The sequence below is a fragment of the Xiphophorus couchianus genome, chromosome 19 (assembly GCF_001444195.1).
Source record: "Xiphophorus couchianus chromosome 19, X_couchianus-1.0, whole genome shotgun sequence".
In the NCBI taxonomy this organism is placed as follows: Eukaryota; Metazoa; Chordata; class Actinopteri; order Cyprinodontiformes; family Poeciliidae; genus Xiphophorus; species Xiphophorus couchianus.
In genome coordinates, this window is record NC_040246.1 from 20,679,465 (window position 1) to 20,701,666 (window position 22,202).

The 22,202-nt window shown below is 36.5% G+C and overlaps 3 protein-coding genes across 6 annotated transcripts in view; 1 reads left to right on the plus strand and 2 right to left on the minus strand.

Annotated features, from left to right (window-relative positions):
• Nucleotides 1-644: 644 nt before the first annotated feature.
• iqcc (IQ motif containing C) lies at nucleotides 645-3,979 on the minus strand. The gene is made up of 5 exons (XM_028001246.1): nucleotides 3,730-3,979; nucleotides 3,423-3,566; nucleotides 1,982-2,234; nucleotides 1,355-1,476; nucleotides 645-794 (listed from the first exon to the last, which is right to left on the minus strand). Exons 1-5 carry the CDS (start codon nucleotides 3,769-3,771, stop codon nucleotides 747-749), a joined length of 609 nt encoding a protein of 202 aa, XP_027857047.1. The 5' UTR covers nucleotides 3,772-3,979; the 3' UTR covers nucleotides 645-746.
• Nucleotides 3,980-4,032: 53 nt separating this feature from the next.
• fancm (FA complementation group M) overlaps nucleotides 4,033-22,202 on the plus strand; it is a 44,565-nt gene continuing 26,395 nt past the window's right edge. For all 4 annotated transcript variants that reach the window (XM_028001237.1, XM_028001239.1, XM_028001238.1 and 1 more), the window contains exons 1-4: nucleotides 4,033-4,809; nucleotides 6,101-6,273; nucleotides 6,404-6,481; nucleotides 6,584-6,742. In XM_028001237.1, the coding sequence (XP_027857038.1) occupies nucleotides 4,122-4,809; nucleotides 6,101-6,273; nucleotides 6,404-6,481; nucleotides 6,584-6,742 (1,098 nt within the window). In that variant the 5' untranslated portion in view covers nucleotides 4,033-4,121. The remainder of the gene's footprint in view (nucleotides 4,810-6,100; nucleotides 6,274-6,403; nucleotides 6,482-6,583; nucleotides 6,743-22,202) is intronic.
• Nucleotides 9,246-20,496, minus strand: soul3 (heme-binding protein soul3). The gene is made up of 5 exons (XM_028001245.1): nucleotides 19,887-20,496; nucleotides 15,524-15,618; nucleotides 13,438-13,579; nucleotides 13,095-13,278; nucleotides 9,246-11,791 (listed from the first exon to the last, which is right to left on the minus strand). The coding sequence occupies exons 1-5, from the start codon at nucleotides 20,125-20,127 to the stop codon at nucleotides 11,620-11,622; spliced, it is 834 nt and encodes a 277-aa protein (XP_027857046.1). The 5' UTR covers nucleotides 20,128-20,496; the 3' UTR covers nucleotides 9,246-11,619.

A 22,202-nucleotide genomic window follows, 5' to 3' on the forward strand; every position in this document is an offset into this window, starting at 1 on the left:
CATATCATTCCTTTAGTGTACGCTTGTAGCAAAACATATTTCTAACATCAACATGTGAAAAGTCACATCAACACAGTGTAGGGCTAGTTTAATAATTATTTTTGTTGTTAGCTGATTAGTAATTGGATAGCAAAAGATGATTACTAGGATTTTTTTGTTACAGAATTTGAACCAGATGAAGCTAAAACTGATACTTAACGAGTTTTGGGTAGAACATATTTACAGACTTTTTTTTTTTATCTTAAACGCAAATATATATTTTTTGTACAGTTTTAGCTTACTTGCTGCTCTCAGTATGTTGTTTTTTGTTTCAGCAAATGGCATATATTTGAGACGTTATACTCCAATTAACAATTAATTGATTACTAAATTAGTTGACAATTAACACAATTTATTGTTTCAGGCTTTGCTTAAAGATATTTGCAAACCGTTGTTCTTTTAAGGTGAAATAATTACACAACATACCTACTAAATTATCATTTCTACCAATATTTTCACACTTGATCAAAATTAAACATACAGGTTTTACCAAAGATTAGCTTTTGAATTAAGCTGAATGAGCTACTTTGCTGACTAATATGGTGGAAAATAATAAAATATCATTACAAACAGATTACATCAGATAAAGCAGAGATATCTTTGTAGAAAAATATAATTTATTTACTTTTACATGCATGTTTTAAATGCACTACATTATATATTACATCATAAATAATAAATGGAAATAATTTTTAACTCAGACGATATTAGAGTGAGTCGGGAGCGTTGTGAAGTCTGTCCTTCAGTGATAGGTACTGTAAAGAAACATAAGAAAAACACATTAAAACAGTGATTGTTGTGCAGCTACAGGCTAAAATTAGACGGTAGGATGAGCTCATCCTTGCTGCGTGGCTACAAAGATGCAAAATATTAACACTGCTGAAGCTTTTCTGAAATCTGTAAATGCGTTTGCAAAGCTTTCTTGAAACTTTGCTGGTACTTTCCCTGAACTTCCTGTGTGTTTTCCTTAAGTAATAATTACATTAAAGCATCTAACTCAAAATTAAAAAACAAAGGTTTATTTTTCAAATGAGACATTTTTTAAGTCTTTTAAAATTCTCTTATTGAGAGAATAAGAGAATTCTTTTGTTTATTTCCCACATGTAAAAGATTTTTCATCACTTTTTTCCACATTTAAGCACAAAAGTTTATAATAAAAGCTTCCTGATATGTATCAGCTTTATCGCTTTAGTTTAGAAACCTTTTCATGCCAACAATAAGTCACAGGCAGGTGTGGCAATTTCAAACAATATCCAAAGAAAAAATTATAAAAACCTTCAGAAAATGACAGGATACAGGGATTTTTGGATCCTACCTTCTTCCTGCTGTCAATAGCTTGTTGGAGCCAGACCAGCTCCATGGTCAAAGTGTTTCTATGGAGACGCAGCGCGTCTGAAGTTCGGGGCACGTCCTGCGCCAGGCAGTACTGCTGACAACCTGAATGAAAGATTACAAACTCAACACTGCAAATAAATATTCAGTTTTATTTCAACACAAATCTAAATCTGTAAATTTAATGTTGCAATTTAAGCCAAATAATTATTTCACAATATGCAAGAAACAGCTGCTTTCACCCTGTTAAAGAGCCACATTTCTCTATTATATAATGACTTAATTAACGTTAGAATAATTTAAACTCTCGCATGAACAAAATTTCTGATCTGATAATGAATTTTATTAAACGTCACAATGAATTCTGATCAAAAACATTTAGTGAGAACAGGACATTAAAATAAACATTCACCTTTATAACACATTAGAGTCAGATCAATGTAACGCACTTCCATCTCAGGATACAGAAACATGCCGCTAAGCATTCTGGGAAATAGCTCACACCCTTGTCTTTTTCTTCTTTCATTTTTTTTAAGTGCTGAAACTTTAAATTGAGAAACAACTGAAATAAAACACAGAGGATGTTGAACTAGTGAAAAAAATCTTTCACCTTTCTGAGGGTAAACATTATTGTCCAGCTCTGGACTGCTCCAGATGATGGAGGACCTTCTTGTGCTCTCCATCATCCCTCCATCACATCTCAGGGGAATACTGGACCAATCCTCCCTTTCAGCGTCTTTGCTCTCCGGTTGGACACAGCGCTCCTGTCCCTCCTCATCTAGGGAATCTGGACTCTGGGAAGTACTGACATACAGTTCTGGTGGCTCCAGTAAATGTCTAGCAGGTTGAAGACATGCTCCATCCTGTCAGTACATGGAAGAAAGTCTTGAAAACATTGGATTTTTGGCTGAATCTGCTTACATTTTCCGTATCTTTGAATTTAATTCAAGTGGTGCTTGGATATTTCATGCTGGATGGGTGCAGGTAACTCAAACAAGGACCATAAGATTTTTATTGTGTAAATTGGTGCATTCATTTATTCTATTTTGCATTTGGCATAACAAATTTTGCTGGACAATAAATTATCCCAGAATTCACTGCAATACATAAATGATAATATTGTCGTTTTGAAACCATTTTCAGCTAATATAGATATAATTGCAAATATAATTCAAGCTCGCCATCTCAAAGACTAATAAACTTTAATTTTGTACGCTGGAACCGAAAGACATTTTAAATATTCAAAATAAAACACAACAACCAAAAACAATAAACAAAAAGGCATTAAAGGACCTGAAACCGTAAATAAAATTGATTATTGAAGTCTCTGTAAACAAACCAGGCCTTTAAAGCATATTAATCGTTAATCATTAATCATTTTAATTTAGCATACAATTAATTGAGTTATTTGGCATTATGTTTTTCTTCTTCCTGAGTATGGAAGGCAACTTTATTTGGTTAGCACTAGTCATACAGGCAACAACTGATGTATTTTAAAGGTAAATAAAGGAACATAGAAATAAAATTATATTAAGACAATATATACATAAAAAGAAAAACACTAAATATAAGGAAAAGCAACAAAATGCAGGACAAAAATAATGCGATAAAATAAAATTGTATGTTTATGTGAAAGCGGCAGAAAAAGTCCTCAATATAAAGAAGCCAAAATATTTAGATTAAAAAAATTATACATAATATTTCAACCTATAGCTCAAACGTGTCAAACTCAAGGCCTGCGGGCCAAATCTGGCACGCCATAACTATTCATGTGGCCCTCAAGATCACATAAATAAAACTTGAGAATGTTTTTAAATTGATTAAATTAATTTTATCTTAAATTTGCTTACATTTATTTTATCATAGTGCTAGAACATTATTAACTATCTGCATCAGGTAGCAAATGATTATTGATTTGAAATAGGACCAGGCATATTAATTCACCTTTGTATATATAAAAAAAAACTGATAATGAATCTGCTTATCCAGTTTTTCAGTGGAATATCTTGAATTACATGCAAAGTGACGACCTTTGACAGGAAGTTACTTACTGTGTCTGTAAAGTGTGGGATAGATAAGGTCGTATCAGTCCACCTTAAATGGGTCAGATCTCCTTCTACCTCCCTTACGATCTCCTCAAAGTCCTCACGCGCGCGCCGCACTTCGGTTCTCGTGATGTTTCCGCGCGCACGCGCCTACAGAGACCACACAGTTAGCTAGCATAGCTGTAGGTTCTACAGCTGTGCTAACAGCTAGTAGCATCTACAGAGCCCGAACAAAAACAGCAATAACAACAAGTATATTCTTTAGGTAAAGAATATAACCAACATTTCCGATTTACTGGAACATATGTGTCACCTGGAAACGTGTAATTATTTTGTCCAATTTGCTTCTGTCCATTGTTATGGTAACATGACAGCAGTTAACCGGAGAGCGGGAGTTAACTCAAACCTTTTTACATACTTCCGGGATCTAGCTTAAAAATTAAAAGCATTTCAATGAAAAATATAAAATCCGTATGCTTTTCTAAACCGCTTATCCTAAAATTATTACGAATTATACAGTTCGTTCATTATGTTTAAACAACTGAGGTACATCCACGAATTTAAACCTGCAGCTATCGTCGGGGGCGTTTTATTTTGGAAAGCACGCCGGCGGAAGTGACTTTATGTTTGTGTTCGGGTTGAGATGTAGCAGCTAGTCACACATGGCACTTTTGTTCTTAAAGTTTTGTTCCACGGCTGATAAAAATGAGTGGTGGTTCAAATCAGAGAACTTTGTTCCAGACTTGGGGGGCTTCTGTGTCCCAGAACAAAGCGGTCCAATCGGGGAAGGATGCCCGAAAGGCTACTGGGGCGATCGGAACATCCTCCAGCAGAGCTCAGGTAGCTCCAACAAACCCTCCTCCTCATCAGCAAAAATCTCCATGGACAGTAATTGGTCAGAATAGCACACATACAGCAGTGAGACAAGAAGACATCATCCCTGAAGATGAAGATGACGATGACTTAATGGTGGTGGCTGTCTATGAAGCTGAAAGGAGCCTCCAGCTTGAGAAGAGTGACATTATACAAAATAACCATGCAACAGGACAAAGTGTTGCTCCCTTTAGTAGCCCAACCTGTAGGAAGATATATCCAGATCTCCCAGGTTTTGACAGCTCCTCAGCTGACGTGTGGATCTATCCCACCAACTATCCTATTAGAGACTATCAGCTGAAGATGTCAGAGGCTTCCCTGTTCCAGAACACACTGGTGTGTCTCCCTACTGGTTTAGGAAAAACCTTCATAGCCTCTGTGGTTATGTACAACTTCTACCGCTGGTATCCAGCAGGAAAGATTGTGTTCATGGCTCCCACCAAACCTCTGGTGGCCCAGCAGATCGAGGCCTGTTATAAAGTGATGGGAATCCCCCAGGACCACATGGCTGAGCTGACAGGTAACAACCAAAACACACCAGGGATGCACCAATCTGCTTTTTTCACTTCCGATACCGATGCAGATATCTGAGGTTTAGTATCAGCCGATACTAAAAAACGGTGCTGAATTGACTTAAAACATTTCTCTTTTTTTTAAACACAGACATAGTTGGTTTATAACACAACTGATTATGGCTATTAATCAGCTTAATCACTTATTGAAATAATTATTAACTGGCGTATACAGACTCACTGAAAAAACTACATTTTTCAGAGTAGCAATTAAACCAAAACTGTATAAAATATATATACATTTTGCATTTAACATAGGGATGCACAGTCCACTTTTTTCACTTCAAATACAGATATCTAAGGTTTAGTATCGACTGACACAGAAAAACAACTGAAATGACTTAAGATGTTTCTTTTTTTTAAACACAGACATAAATGTACTGAATTACAAATGTATTTGATAACTCTGCACCAGTACAACACACTTAAATACACCAAAAGCTTCACAAGCTTGATCCAGCATCTAATAAAAACAAATTTAATTTGTTCAATCAGTGCATTTAGGAGTATAACAGCCAATGTAAAATAAATAAACTATGATTGATCAAAACAATAACTTAAGAAATAAACTGCAATAATTGTTTTTTCAAATTGTTCAGAAAGTACAATTAGGAATTCTATATATAACGTAAAAAATAATAAAGCATGAAGTCACTCAGAGCACAAAGGATAGAATTAGACTGAATAGATCTGCCCTTATGGACTGGACACATTGTCACGTTACCCGATCTAGAATTTTTTTCAATACCAGGACTGATATAATAGGTCTGGGCATTTATTGTATTATTTATCGTGATAAATTTCTAACTATGATAAGAATTTTCATTCATCGTTGCGACGATAAATTCTGATTAGTGATGTTTAAAACCCCCAAAACTGTCCAGACTGTTATTTTTAGCCACTGCTTATTCTATGAGAGTATCAATAAATATCAATACATTTAAAAATAGGATTAAATACAATTACTGTTTGCAGTTTGGTGATACGAATCACACTTTTTTATGTGACTGAAGTCCTAAAGAAAACATGTTACAGATGAGTATGTTTTTACCTAAAGGAGGAGTAATAAATAGTTTTTATTGCTACCTTTATTGTTATCACTCTAGTACCCAAAAATACAGTGATAAAACTTTAAATCCATATTGTCCACCCTTATGATACAGATATTAATATCCAGATGATGCCCATCATCTCTGTTTTAGCCCCTACTAACATGGTTGATATTTGTGGCTTTTGCAGGCAGCACGGCAGCGAAGCAGAGGCAGGAGGTGTGGAAGTCCAAACGCGTCTTCTTCCTCACCCCTCAGGTGATGGTGAACGATCTTTCTAGAGAAACCTGTCCTGCAAAGGAGATTAAGTGTGTGGTGATCGATGAAGCTCACAAGGCATTGGGTAACCATGCCTACTGTCAGGTAACCAGCTTTCAGATCTTTGAGGTGAAATCAAATAACTAATTAAATGACTGGTTTTATTTGGACGTATCAGAGTTAATGGGGCTGAAAATAAACACTTTATTTTCTGGACCTTTGTTCCCTCACTCAGGTGATCAGACAGCTGAGCAGTCAGACGTTGCAGTTTCGCGTCCTGGCCCTCAGTGCCACTCCAGGAGGAGACACAAAGGTGACATCACCTCGTCTGTTTTGCTGTAACTAATGTGACTTGAATTTAAATCGCCACGGTAACCAATCTCTGACCCCTTGACACTTCGTGTCCTTTTTCCAGTCGGTTCAGTCCGTGATTTCCAATTTGCTGATTTCACACATCGAGCTGCGGTCAGAGGAGAGCCCGGACATCCAGGCTCATTCCCACCAGCGGAGTGTGGAGAAAGTGGTGGTTCCTCTGGGGGAGAAACTTTCAGGCCACCAGGCTCGCTACCTCCAGGTAGGAACACACACAACAGTTGATATATCTACTCTTCATCCTGAAGGACTCACCTAATTGATTCTAATTCAATGGATAAATATTAGAATATCACCCAAAAGTTAATTTCATTCAGTAATTCGATTCAAAATAATAACTCATGTATAGATTAATTACTAGCGGTGCACCAATTTATCAGCTGGCTGATAATTTTGGGAGATTGGTGATCGGCCGATAATTAGATGTGAAGTCGTTCTTATCCACTGGTCTTATCAACCTGGGCAAAGGTATAGGAATAAAAATCTACTGTGAGAGAGGGTTGACTGACAGATTGGCCCACCAAGTCACATCTGCATGTTTGCAGTTAACAATAGTCACCCCACTATTATCAACACAGTGACTTTCTTGCTACATTTAGCAACATTTCGTACAAAAATCGGCCAAAATCAGAATCGGCAAGTCAGGCTTTTTTAAGATCAGCCAGAAAACTGTAATTGGTCACAGTGTTCATCTTGATGATTATGCTCTACATCTAATTAAAACCCAAAATTAATTTTCCCAGAAAATTAGAATATGAAATAAGAACAATAAAAATGATTTTTATGCAGAAATATGGACTTCCTGAAAAGTTTATCCACTTGTTCAGGCTGCCGGTTGCATGAATTATTGAATCGGTGTAATGTTTCATGTGTGTTTGGGAAAATGAGAGACTCTTGACTCATTTTCCTCTTGACACCGCTTTATAGATCCAAAAACCCATAAACAACCGAATATGGCAAAAAAATCTGATCTTATGCTGACCGGATCAGAGCATTTGCTGGCGAATTTGTTTTGGCAAATTTTCTACAGGATAGATTTTTGCAGATAAAATTTTACAGATTAATTTTTGCAGCTGACTTTTATCCTGATGAACATTTTGATAGTAAATTTAAAGTAAAAAAAAGCATATATAAAAATGTAATCTTATAAAGGTCATATTCCCATGAGAATTTATTGATTTTATAATTAGTTTGTGTGGTTGTCTGTGAAGACTGTTGGTTAAATAACTCCAGGTTTGATTTGGAATGCTGTGTAATGCACTGTAGTTCCGTTTTAGGTGTTTTGCTGCCACCTTCTGGGTATTTCTATTATTTTTTTGTCTTGAATTGGCTGTGTGGTTCTTTCTGGGTCAGCTGAGATCAAACGGATTGATTTTTCTTGAAAGCATCCTCCTGTTTGACTCTGTGGTCAAGCTGTTAGTGCTGCCAGACTGCGTTTCGGGTTATTAAAGAAGCCGACCTGCTGCTGCTCCATTCGTCTCGGCTCAGTGTCTGCGTGTGTTGTTTTTGTAAATGTGCAGAGAGACAGGATTTTCTGAAACATGACGCCTGCAATTTAAAGCTTACACCTAACTGAACTTTAAGTTATTTCATTTTTCTAGTTTGTTTTCTTTAATTACAATCAGCCACTGGTTGACCACCTTTTGTCCTCTGCAGTTTGGCGTACAGTGAGCATTACTACAGCCAAGCAGACAGAATTTAACAACTGCTGAGAAAATCAGAAAAATGAGCCAGTCATGCAGGCAGGTGCTTGTTTTGAATTTTTCCAGCTACAGTTATCAGCTGATTTTAATCACCAGTGTTGATCTTGACTGCTTCTCTTCTCTCCACGTTGGTTTGAGACGGAGGGACTTTTTGTGAGTGAACATGTAGGTCAGAAGTAATGTTTTATTTATTTTAAGGTTGAGAACAATTTTTTTTAAAAACTGTAAACATTTTAACGGTTTTCCACACTTCTCTTTCACTATAGTTTTGTTTTTCCTGCTTAAGTTTTGTCAGATCTTTTGTAAGATGTTTCTATGGGATGCTGAAGGTCAGCAATAAGCACTAAATGGCATTTTTATGGAGAAATACTTTATTATGCAAAGCATCACCATGTTCTAAATGGATTAAGATCTGGAGAGTTTCTTGGACATAAATCAAACGTTTTAATAGTTTCATCTCTTTGCCTCCATGACATGATGCCCAGTTGTAGTGGAAAAACATAATTTATAACTAATTTGCTCCTTTGTTATTGGAGAATATTTTGATCCTAGTCCTTATTTATCACAGTGCTTTAGGGACAATTATCCCTTGGGAAGCCTCAGCGACTGCATTCACTTTTCCTTCATGTTTGAGTCTGAAGGGTTAGAAAGTAGAAAAAAAAGGCCATTTCAGTCCTTTCTTGGAAAGATATTGCTCTTTTGCCAACCATCTTGATATTTGATGTTACATTTTAAAGCAGGGTTTGATTGTTTTCTGTATGTGATCTAATAAAAACAAAACACAGCTCAAACCAATGGATGTGTTTGATAAAAATTACACACATCCATTTTATCTATCCTGTGTTAATCAGCGTGATTATGTGGAGTTTGTGCATGCGGGTCATAGTTAAACTCCTTATTTAAATTCAGAAACTGTTAATATTTAACACTACGACTAAATCCTGGAGCAAAGCTGCTTCGTACGGAGGTAGCGGTCAGACGCTAAGATTGCACATGTCAAAAGACGGGACACCAGCACATTTTATTGAACAGACAGAATACAGTAGCACTCATTTGTTGCGCTTGAACTTTCACAGTACATATTATTACCCCGTTGCAAAACACTACAGAAAAAAGAAGCGTGAAAACAAAGCAATATCTAAACCCTCACAGGGGGGAAAAATCTGTATATTCAATGACTTTTATGCACATTAATGCTACTATCATTTGATTTAAATGAATTCTTTGGATGTAGGTGCTCTGCAGTCTCAGCTCCACACTAACACAAAATGTTATTTTTGCACAACTTTTGATGCATTTTATTAGAACTGCACATTGTATTAAATTGCAGGACCATCTACACCAGGCGTTTTAACTCTGCTGGCCAATAATGTGTTTTGGATGAACATTATGTCTTTAATGCCTCTATGTAATACACAGCAGCTTTTAGAGTTGAAGCTCAGGGCGAGTTGTGATTAAAGAGGGTAGTGTCACTGAAATACAGTATTCCACAATAATACAGCACCGTCATGTTTTTCTAATATCGTACAGCTCTACGTGTTATTAAATGAGCAAACTTAGTCCTGAATCTTTTTTCAATAGCTGCGTTTCAACTAATGTTGAAAAAACACAATTTTGCAATTGCGGTGAAATGGAGATAAAATCATACATAAGTAATTAAAAAAGATTTCACGCCATCATCCACCAACTTCGCCTGTCGTCTTCCTCTTCATGGTTTGTGCCAGAAGCGACATCTGGTTGTGACTTTGTGATGCAAAAAAAAATATGTTTCCATTGCAGTTTTGTGAAATAAACCAATTTTAATTTGGCCAAAATACCACATTATTCTAGCACCAAAAAATATATTTTTTTAAATTGGCATGTTTCCAAAACGCAAATTTATTTTGGAAATGTCAAATTGTGTAATCATATCAGAGTTTCCCCCAGTGTATTATAAGCCTGGGGGTTCACCAGGTTTTATTTGCCCCTAATAAACATGCTTTTTTATAATGTATTAGGATGAAACAGCTGAAGTACAGAAAAATATTTTTATTTTAATTTAATTGTATTTTTTTAGAGACTTTATAGTTGGTGTTTTAGGTGTTGTTAATGATATTTTCAAAGTTCCTGCCAACTTTAAACACTTTTTAGCCGCTGGCCCAGAAAACGTCCCTAGCAAGTTTTCTGGGGGAAACCCTGCATATGGTTAATAGAAACGCAGCTTTAGACAGCCCCATTCTGGAGAAAAACCATCACACAGTGATCATTTATCAGGTCTACATCCAGTTTGATTTCGACACCCTGCAGAAACAGAAACGCTTTCTTTAATCGGAGACAGAATATCAGAAACATCATCAGATTAAAAACATTAAAATCAGCTTTTGTAATTACAGCAAATATACTCAGGATTTCTGTTGCTTAATCATCTATTTAGCAGCAGTAGTGCTTACGATGCACTAGCGAACTCTAACACCGACGCAGAGTGGCCAGCAGAAATAGACAGCAGGTACTTAGAAATACTTGAGTTTGTGTGTAAACAAGTCTTGGAGCCGGAGGAATGCATTAATCTTGGATCACTAGCTGAAAGACGCTGTACAGAATCTGGTGCTGGTTTTGATTGTCATTTAGCAGATAGATCTGTTGGCATTTGGTTTGTTGAAGTGTGATACCCTGGAGCTCTACATTCATTTACAAACATGTCACCTTCTTTCTGTGCTTAGCTCAAATACCGCTTAGGCCACTAGCTTCAGTCTGGATAAAGTCTCCTGGATCGGATCTGATCAGGGCCTTGAACTTGCTTCACGCTCCCCAACCTACAGAAACCACCTTGTTGCTTTTAAGTCATCTAAGAAATATTGCACTTACTTCTGAGGGAAAGTATGCAGTGTGGTCAGCATCCCATTCACCTGTAAGACGTGTTTTATTTTATTCCAGAGGAACAGCAGCGTCCTCAACATGACTGAACATGATTATGGCTACACAACAAACTGTGCGTCCACTGGGAGCTGCTTCCTGTGCATTGACTGACCTAACCTCAGTGGATCACAAAGCGCTAACAGATGAAACTATCACACTTTACCAAAGAGGGCGCATCCAGCTAGAAGGAGAACAAACTGCTTCGTTTAGCATTGGTTGTGTTAATGGGTGCATGGCAGTGGTTAAGATCAGGTGAAATAAAGGTCGATCTAAAACGAAGGAAAGGGAAAGATTTTTTTCTTCTCTTTTTGTAGTTTTTAACTCAAAACCTGTCGGTTTTGAAATATGCTAGGCTGGTGGTTGTTTCAGGGGAAGGATGGTGGCTTAAACGGTCTGGAACCTGAGGCTGTAGCTGAGCTAGCTGTGGCAGTGTCAAGAGTTCATGAGGCTTGAGGTTCACAGGTAGGATGGTTCTGTCCGGTCAGCGTCGCTCCAGGAACCAGATTTCATTCTGACGGTTGCTGTGAGCCGGGTTGGTGTAGCCGGCCACGATGAACGAGTCGTTGACGCACACGGCAGGGGAGTCCAGCAGCTCCGCCATGGTGTTGATCTGGTTGATGATGGTCACTTCGTTGGTGGGACCAGTAAACGCCCTGGTGGACGGACAAAGAAAACATCTCAGGGTTTTATTTTTATTTTCAAGCTGTCCGCACATCCTTAAAAAGTCTTACATTCATGTATTGGAAATTAAGGCCTTAAAAGGGTCTTAAATTTAATAAAATAACGTAAGTTGACCTTAAATACCGTAATCATGAATCTCACATTTTGTTGAGACAGGACTGTTTAATCTCACTCTTTGCTGTCAGGCGAAAGTTTATGTCTGAAACGATTAATCAATTATTGTAATAATAGTCAACTAAATTAGTAATCGATTAATTGATAAACAAACAAAAAAAAGCCTCTTGGCTGAGATAATAAGACGTGATTAAGCCAGATAAGTACAAAAGTTTATATTCAAGGTGAAAAACTTTTTTTCCCTGTAAATATATTTTCCCCACATCTCCTCTAGTGGCAGTTTTGGCTAATCTGGTTCAAATTCACTTTAGGAAGGTTATTGTTGCAATGAGAAAAATGTTTATTTTCTTATTTTAGAAAAGAAATTGAGTTGCTTATTTGCATTTTTTTAATATTGTATAAAATAAGATTAAGCGGTTAAATAAAAACACAATATTTGATCTAATTTTTATCGGATCAATCGATTAATCGTCAGAAGAATTGATAGATTAATTGATCACAAAAACATTATTAGTTGCAGCATTACAAAAGTTTGAGTCATGTGTCAACATCTTCACAGCATTCTGTGTTTAGAGGAGGTTTAGACTACCGGTAGCTGCAAATTTAGAATATTACCTGCTAGTCTGGCTAGCAAGCTAGATTATATTCTAGCAACCAATGTATTGGTAACTAGCTTACTTAGCAGTAGCTACTGCAACAATAGTTATTCTAGTAATATCAAGATACCAAGATATTCTACTCAGTTTACCAGCTAGCAGGAACATATAACAAACCCAAATTAATACCATGGAGCGACGAATGATGGCGACAGACAAAAATTACTGCCACTCGGGGAGAAACCCAACACACGGCATGTTATGGTGACGAAAGTTTAAAATTTTTCAACTGTCTTGTGTCGCATTGATAGCCCAGCTATGTGTACGAGCTAACAATTTCACATGCATAATGTCATTGGGCGGTTAGCTGGAAGAGGGCAAGCAATTGTTGCAAACCATAAGCACAAATTTATTTGTTTTTGCCAATTGCTCACTTCTGTTGCCTACTTTTAACCATATGCATCCACTACATATAGTTTTTCAGCCTTAAATTTAATTGCAGATGGCATTAAAAAAGGTCTTGAATTTGATTTGCTGAAACCTGCAGCTCCTATTCTCTACTAACCTTGTGTATACGGTAGCGGCTGGCCAGACTTCGATGACGATCTCGTTATCGTACGGTTGTGGCGGCTGGGCCTGATGCTCAATAGGAAGGTAGTACGCCACAGTGACATCCTGGGAGATCACCGAGTGGTTCTCATCTGTCCGCACTATTGTCACGATGGGCAACGTCATACCAAGGTAGTCTCCTAAATCAGACAGACATTGGAACAAGGCGCTTTTATTTCCATGATCCACTCTGATTGGTTATTAGAAAGTTAAATACGGTCATGTCTGTCATCTTGTGCATCACAATAAATAATGGAAAATCCTTTCCAAGTCAGATGCAGTGTTGCTTTTGGACTCACCTAAGGAGTTCTGCTGACAAATGTATCTCATTATTTTCATGAAACCGTAGCAGATGCTCTGTTCGTATGTGTCCTCATGCATAGTTATGCAAGCCCAGTGGCCCTTTTCATAGTGCCGTTTCTCATAGAGCTGCTCCCCACACTGAGAAGGAAAAGGCAGAAATGTAAACAGGATCCAAGCAAATATTTTACAAATAAAATTAAACATAAAAAAATGTGCAAAAAATTTCAACATTTTAATGTTTTATTTGTTATTATTGATATAGTTCTTTACTTTGAGAATTTATGTGCATTCGGTTACTGCCTTAATGTGCAGCTGCATCTCAGTAAATTAGAATATCATCAAAAAGTTAAACTCAGATTCACACAGTAAGAAATATTTTCAAAAGTTTACTCTTGGTCATTTACTCAAGCCCAAGTAAAACACTCTTGATGCCATCTCTATAGGTGCAGCCCATTTTCTAGATTTGTTGGTGTGACTTTTGTCTAAGGACCGCACTTTTTCCTTCCACTCAACTTCCTGTTAAAATACTTGGATACAGTTTGAGTGTACCATCAGCTGTTGGCTGGATATTTGTCAAAGTAGAAGTCTTTTATATGATTTTATTACATTCATTTATTTTAAAAATCTCCTATTTAATTAGTTTTTTAATACATACAGTAAAATTAACAGAAATAAAAGCTTTTTATTTCAGAAATACACAACTTTTTTATGTTATTCTTAGTTATTGGGATGCATCTGTGTATTGCTTCATTTTAGTTCACATAAATTCACTTTGTCTTGAAACTAATTGGCTGTTTGACTAACCCAGGATTTGTTGCTGCCACATTACGACGGTTTTAAAAAACCCTCTAATAGTTTGCCACGCTTGGCCTTTGTTCAACCGGAGTCTCCAGCCAAGTTCTAATGAACTAATTAATTCAAGTTAAACCAATTAGCCCTTTTTTATTTATAGACTACCCTAAGGAGTTTAAAGAGCTTGGGTGACTCAAAATGTCTGCACATGACTGGGGCGGAGCATTTTTATGTCCTGAGTATAAATGTGTGCATGTTATGAATATGAAATAAAATAAACGAAAATTTAAAATATTTGCTTTATTATAGTTAAACTACAATTCCAGTAAAATTCATATTTTCTTTCCATTATTACTTTAATAGCTACATTGAGTTGCATGTAAATAGGGGTGGGCAATATGGAGTTAAAGTTTTATCAATATATTTGTGGTATTTGGTAATGATAAAAGTGACAATATTACTCTTCTTTTCAGTATAACAAACAAAAATACTCATTGAAAAACATTCCCATTTGTAATACATTTCTTTTACGACTGCAGTCACATAAATAAGTGGGATTTGCATCACTAAGCTGCACACAGTAACTGCATTTTAATCTTATTATCAAATTTATTGATACTCTCATTGAACAAACAGTACAATTTATAATTCCATCAGTAATTGGAATTTATTATGACAACAATAAATTTATTTATCATGATAATGATAAGAAAAAAGCTAGCATGATCATTTTTTAATAACATTTAATAATACAAACTAAATGCTATTACACCTGGAAAAGCTCTATTATTTTTATAGTTATAGTGCCACATTTGGGAAAAAAGATTTCAAACTTAACTTTTTACTATAAATTCAGTGTATGTCTGCTGATGTTATGTTATGTTCAAATGTGTCATAGAATAATATGACACACTTAATTTTAAAATCCAAATAATTAATTGTTTAGTTTGTTACTTTTGTAACGTTAAAATCAATAGCCACAACAACAAAAGTAGTATGCTAATGATATTAGCTTTATAGTAGCTTAGGAACAATAAAGCATCTGGTGTTGAGATGTTGGTATGGAGGGCCCCCAAGTGAACATCTGCTCAGGGTCACAAAAAGCCTTGGGCCGGCCCTGGCACTTGCAAGTAAAATCCTCAAACGTGTACAAAGATTGAACCTTAATTTTCTAGGTCCTGTTCCTATTACGCTTAGGTACTTCAAACTGGGTCACCAATATAATTTCTAGAATAACAGCATAAAAAGACCGGGTTACATAATTAAGGAAGATTAAAAAAAGATGGATACCTTCTCTTTTCGCAGTAGGAGGGTGAATGGGATGTGCTCTCTTTGACTACGTCCTTGGTTGTCGCTACTTAGCTGCTGAATTGGTTCGGCCATTTCTGTTGAGCAGACAAAACAGAAATTGATCAATTTTAAGGCCTATATAAAGCATTCAAACCTGGTCAATTAAATTCAGTTTAATCCATGAACTAATTCTCAGTTTTTTATTTTTTTCATCCAGCGCAGCACATGTGGTCCTCCTGTTTCTAATCTGCGTGCAATGCCTTCGCCCCCTGCAGCTTCTTGGCTGGTAGTGTTTGCGTTTTGAGTGAGGTTCTGCCAGTAGGGCCGAGCGCATGCCTGGACGCTGCTGGGAGTAACATTCATTAGAGCCGACCCGGCCCAATGCCAGGAACAGGAACACACAGGCATTAGCAGCACAAGTCAGCGTCCGATTCTAACTGAACCAACTTAAATTCAGCCACAGGAGTTTAAACTTGCCTCCTTTTTTTCAGTCGTAGTTTAATCGGGTTTTGTTGGTCAATGCCGTGAAGGGCATCTGGGTCAAAGTGACCCATCGTGTTTAGAGAATCAATGATTCGACTGCAAACTAAGCTGCTGTAGAGAGTCATCAACTGAGAACCGATGTGTGTCCATTTTAAAATATAGTTTTATCTGGTACTTTTCCACATTTTTCCATCCTCCAACCACAAACTGAAATATACTTTATTTAATTGTAGATTTTACTAGGCCCTGTCACAATAATAAATTTTACCGGAAGATGAAATGTCCCAGATGTTATTGCGATAAACGATAATGCATTGCTGCAGAAATCTATTTGTTTTTTGTTCTGTTTGGTTTGGAGCACTGTGGTCATGTCAGGGCGATACAGTATCAGAACTCACTCTCATGGGAAACTACCGGCTGCATTTTAACGTTTATTTGGACGGTGTGAACTCTGTCATCATCAACTTTTATGACACTGATCCTCTCCGAGTTAGAAAATCCCTAACTCGGGTTTTGTTCTCGGTTGATGATGAAGGTCTGAGGGTAAAGGGAGAATTATGTTGCAGACCCTTCTACTGGGACCCAGTGGGCTCACTAACTGCATTTACAGATAGGTTAATAAAGCAAGAGTGGGCGCCATGTTTGTGGTAAAGCTTCAGGCCCAGTCCACACACAGATTAATACAACAAATACATTTTTATGCACTTTGGCCTTTTATCCACACAGAAACTCGGTTTAATATCACTAAAAATGGTTACAAAAACTCAGACCAAAGTGGAGATTTGAGAAAATGTTTGCGTGTGTACATCTGTTGCATTCCAGACTGCTACAAATAATGTGGCAATCTATCCACCTACTTCCTTTCATGTTTAAAACAACACTTAGAGGTGAATTTGTCCTGGCTTATGCGGATGAAAACATTTCTGAAACTGATCCTGTGTGAACAATATTACTTTTTACACAATATCACATAAATGTATATATTTTTTATAAAGACCCGGCATGTTAGCGATGGAAAGACTAACGGACCAGAGCTAAGGTTTGCTTTTAAACTTGTAAAGACACCTGAAATCAGCTGTTTGATTTTTAATGTTCTACTTCTGTGGGTTGTCTTACTATGTTGTGTATATGCACCCAACACTGGTGGCTAAAGAAGGAAATTGTGACACATAACTGCAAGTTTAGAATCTGTAAATGTTTAACAGCAGCCAAAAGTTGGTCAAATAACTGCATCGAATAGAGAGATTTTTCTGTATTGCAGCTTGCTTTAAAATTTGAAATCAAACATCTATAAATGTTAATTTTTCAGGGAGATCTAACTCTTTTCCTTAAAAAAACACCAAAGAACTGACTGCCTTTTGAAGGCAGCCTCCTCTTTCTGAATTTCTGTTGCTATAAAGCAGCTGCAAGCTGTACCAGTAAACAGGAAGTTACCCCCAAAAAAAACCAGGACTACACCCACAAATTTATTAGAGAAGTTGTTGAATTACAACTTTAGTTATGAGAGGAAACATCAGGTCAAAGCAAATCTTAGAGTTGGACAATTATTTTTGCAATAGATAATTGTTGAATAAATAGTTTCTAGTGCTTTAATGATCACTTGCAAAAGCTGCTGTTGGCAGATGAAAATTAAAAATATTAAAATGTTAATTACTAATTACATACATGGAAGAATTGCGGTCAGTCAGTGGTTTAGCCCTCAATATCAAGCCCACACGTTAGTCTTCCTGCCCTATAGAGACCTTAATTTTATCATGATTCTGGCCACTAGTTCAAAAATACAACAAGCTACTTTGAGAAAAATAAACTGACAGCCACATAAAATTTTTTACAACCATGGTGTTTGTTCTGTGCTATTGTGCCAACAGAGCTAAGACATATTTTCGTTATGGTGGAAAAACTAAAATAGTGCCAATTCCTGTCTTTTTTCAACCAATGAATCCGTTACAAACATTCTGGGAAAATCCTTGTTTTACTTGGAAATATGCCTGTCAGAATGTCTCCATTTGTAAAGTGAGATAATGGTAAACAAGAAATATAAAACTCCCATTTAAATTTAGGTTGGAGTCTCTGAAACATTTCGTCTGTAACTCCTAAACATTCACTTACAGACCAACACTAAGCCAAACTGCAAAGGCTTAATTTTATTTGATGTACACAAAGCAAACTTTTGTTTTAAAAACAGTGTTTTATAATGAAAGCAGGAATTAAAGTGATAAAGTCTAACAAGTTTCAATAGGTACATTGTTTCATTCTGCATGTCTAATCAGTGATTAGCAGTTTAAGACTATTGTTATTTCTTGGCTTCACAATGCAAACGTCTGTCTCATAAAATCACTAAACAAAACATTAAATTAAAGGGAATTTAGAAAAGTTTAGGTATACATTTGACAGAATGGAAAATTAAATATTTGTGAGATAACCGCTGTTTGAAATCTCCAACGGCATCACATTATAATTCATTTACCTCTTGTGTTTGTGGACATCTAGAAAAGTGAATACATTAAATTAAGAATTGTTTTTTTTTAATTTCAGTAATTTTTTGTTTACAACTCAATCCCACAAGTTTAAATCAGGGAAAAAGAAGAGATGCATGATTCTGTAGGTTGGTTATGCTATCAAGTCAGTTTATATATTGCTTTTGGTTTTATTTTCTTCTAGTTAATATAGCATAAATATAAGTTTATACCATTATCTTCTCCTTTTTTTATTTGTTCCCATACAAAAAGAAATCAAGTTTGAAGATATATCACACTCAGTGCTGCCTGCATTTACTTTATTTTCCAGACTAGAACAATTTGGCTTTTTATGTTTAATTGCACTGCAAGTTTTAATTGTTTAATTAACAGAAGATGATCAGAATTGTTTTAAATCAACAAAATTGTCTTTAACTCAATGTTTTCCAAGTACCTGAATATCAAAAATCAACTGATGTTATATGTGAGCACAATTTACTTTTATGAAAAACAAACTATGCAATAGTTTAAGTACACAGGTATGAATTAGTTTATTAAATAACACCAAACAGAAGAAGTGTTAGTATGAAATGTGTGTATAAGCACAGCATTATATAGTTTTTATCAAATTGTAATACTGATTAGTCGTAAACATGGACTGGTATTGAAGCTGCACCAGGGTTTCAAAAAGTTATGGTTTCAAAACTGCAAAAAAAATTCTTGTCTCCTAAATGTGCATTTAATGAGGACAGAGACAGAAGTGTCATCCGCCCTGTCCTTCCCTCCCACACCTATTGCTGCACAATGCCGATCATCTGGCTGCAATAACTCCATTGCACACTAAAAACAAAATAATTAACATGTTATTCAGATCTTTGATTTGATCAATTTTTATACAAAAATACATATTTTTATATGTTTGTGTGTAAATACCATGCTGCTATGTTGTGAGAATTTCAACCCAAGCCTAGTTTGTTGTAAAATGTATAGCATAAATAGTAATTTTCCATTACAATTTCTTGTTTACTTTGCTGATTTGTGACTCAAAACTTTGCAAAGCTATTCTACAAATGTCTCTTTTTAGCCACACTAACTCTTTGCGTGAAGAAAACCGGTTAATAATAATCCCGAGTGTAATTATTGCATTCAGTAGTTAAAACTATGTATCTGAGACACATGGTCGCCTGAAGCGCTGGGACTGTCCTGTCTGGAACTGGTTTGTCAGGAAACTAGGTCACTCTGCGCTGTGGAAAGACCTGAGACCGTTTGTTTTCCAAAGTTCATCTGGCCTTTTTAACTTATCTGACACCCAAATTAAAGTTTATACTTAAAAAAAAATAAAGGGTACTGGAGAGGTGAGGCCACTTAAAACCATTTATTAGTCAGAGTAAGCTGTGTAAGCCGCGGTTTTTGTGGATTTTTACCTGGAGAAACTTCGACTTGGTGGCCTCTCGCCACTTCCTGCCAGTAACGTAGCAGTCGTTCGGAACCGTCCTCTGCCTCCATAGTTTCTCCCTCCTCTTCCAAGCTGCCGTTGCCCGAATCTGACAGCTGCTCCTCGGAGAAGGACTCCAGGTCCTCCAGGGTGATCATCCCGTGTTGGTCGATGGCGTCGTTGCCGCCGCCGCCTCCTCCGCCGCTCATCTGACAGCCTCCTCGGTCCATTTCACGAGTATTAACCGTCTACTCAGAGAAACAGACCTCGAATGACAGCTAAAACAAGCCGACCCTGTCTAATTTCTTTATTATTATTATTTTTAGTCAAAGTAACTGTTGTTTTTCTTTTTACTTCGTGTTCGCGTCGTCCAGATCAGAACAACCGGTACTTCCTAGTCAACAAATTAGGCGCTCCTAAACTATACCCGACGCTCTCAGCCATGTTTTCAATAACTGATCCGACGTGAATGAAACATATTTCTTAGCTGGTGACACTTTAAAAAAAATCCCTAAAAAAACCAAACCGAGCCGAGGAGCCGCCACCGTCTCCCGTGCAGAGGAGCGTGACGCTCTGGAGCTGAGGCGTCTGTGATGTTTATGAGGGAGGGCCGCGGGATCACGTGACGCTGCGGGCTCTCACAGTCCCCGCCCCTCCGAGCTGTCCGAGGTCTTAAGCACCTCTGACTCCTGTGTCCGTCTGAGTACATCCTGTACTTCACACACTTCCTGTTTCACCCGTAAACCACATATTTAAATGTAAAAAGAAGCATTATGTGATATTATATGTGTTTTATAAAGCCTCTAATAATTTCATGACACTTTTGGAGGTATTTGTGACGGTAAAGAAGTTAATTTGCATTGAATTGAAGAGTATGTTTACTTATTTTAAGATAAAATATGTTTGAAAAACAGAGGATTATTATAAACCACACTGAAAATGAGCATTAGAGGATAGTCTAGACAGGATTTTCTCTGATCTGTGTCGCTGCTGCAACAGCTAACCACCATGCTGTACCCTTCAACATGCACGTAGTGAGGACATTATATAATCCACTATGTTCTGGGGCGGGGAGTGTCTGTGTGAGTCCACACTGAGACTGATATGCACACTAACAATCCTCCACAAGGAGGTGGAACCTCGCAGGCTCCCTGCATGACCCCGTCTACTACAATGAGAGCAGACGGGGCCCTCACTGCTTTACAGCAACAGTATTTACATAAAAAGTTTGGATAACAACAATATAATTAAAGCAGTTCATAAATTATCATCTCTGCCCATATTTACAGTGATATTATCGTCCAAGTCATAAATATGTAAAAAAATTAACACACATATATATTTTAAGTCTATTTTTTACGAAATGCAATTGATTTCTATTTTTATTGTAACTGTGGATATATAAGCTCTCTTTTTTGTGGTTTCTTTTTTACTTTTATTCTTACTTCTGGTCTCTTCCTTTATTCCCCAGCAAAAAAAAGAGAGTATATAAAAAATAAAGAATAAAAACACAGATTATTGTACCTGTTCACTTTTCTCCTCAGTCCACTGCTTTACTGAAACACTATTTACATAAAAAGTTTGTAAATAAAGCGTCACATTAATATGGAGAATATATACTTTTACTTTTTGTCTCTTCCTTTTTTCCCCTGTTAAAAAAAGTATAAAAAAATAAAGAATAAACACCCACTAAGGTTAGCTGGAGTTTTTTTATTCTTTACAGATGAATACACACATTAAAAGTTTAATATGTCTAATTTATTTTAGAAATTCATTCTAAAAAATAATGTTTTTGATCAGCTTGACTTCTAGCTATATTGTATCTGTGGTTAATATCAGCTGGCCCTTGTTTTGTGATATATTTCGACGTTTATGCTCTGATAATTTGATACTACTTAGTTCACATGTGTCAAACTTAAGGTGCGGGGGCCAAATCCGGTCCGCCATAACTCTTTATGTGGCCCTCAACACTCTAGATAGCAACATAAATAGAAAAATTTGTATAAATTAATTCAAAGCCGTTTTTATTATCTATATACCACCAAATTACATCTGTGTGAAAATACATTCAAATTATTTAACTTTAAGAAGTACTTATCAAATGCAGAGACAACTATTTATCAATGTTTTTAGCAGTTTGTTGACAAGAACAGCTTTCTTTCAGCCTGCTGACTAGCAGTGCTCAGCAACAACAACATTAATTAGATGAATGTTGAAACTTCCAACAAACCTAATTGGCTGTCACATTAAGTCCATCCTGGTGTCGAGATGCATGTCAGCGTAGGTCAGGCTGTGTTAATTTTAG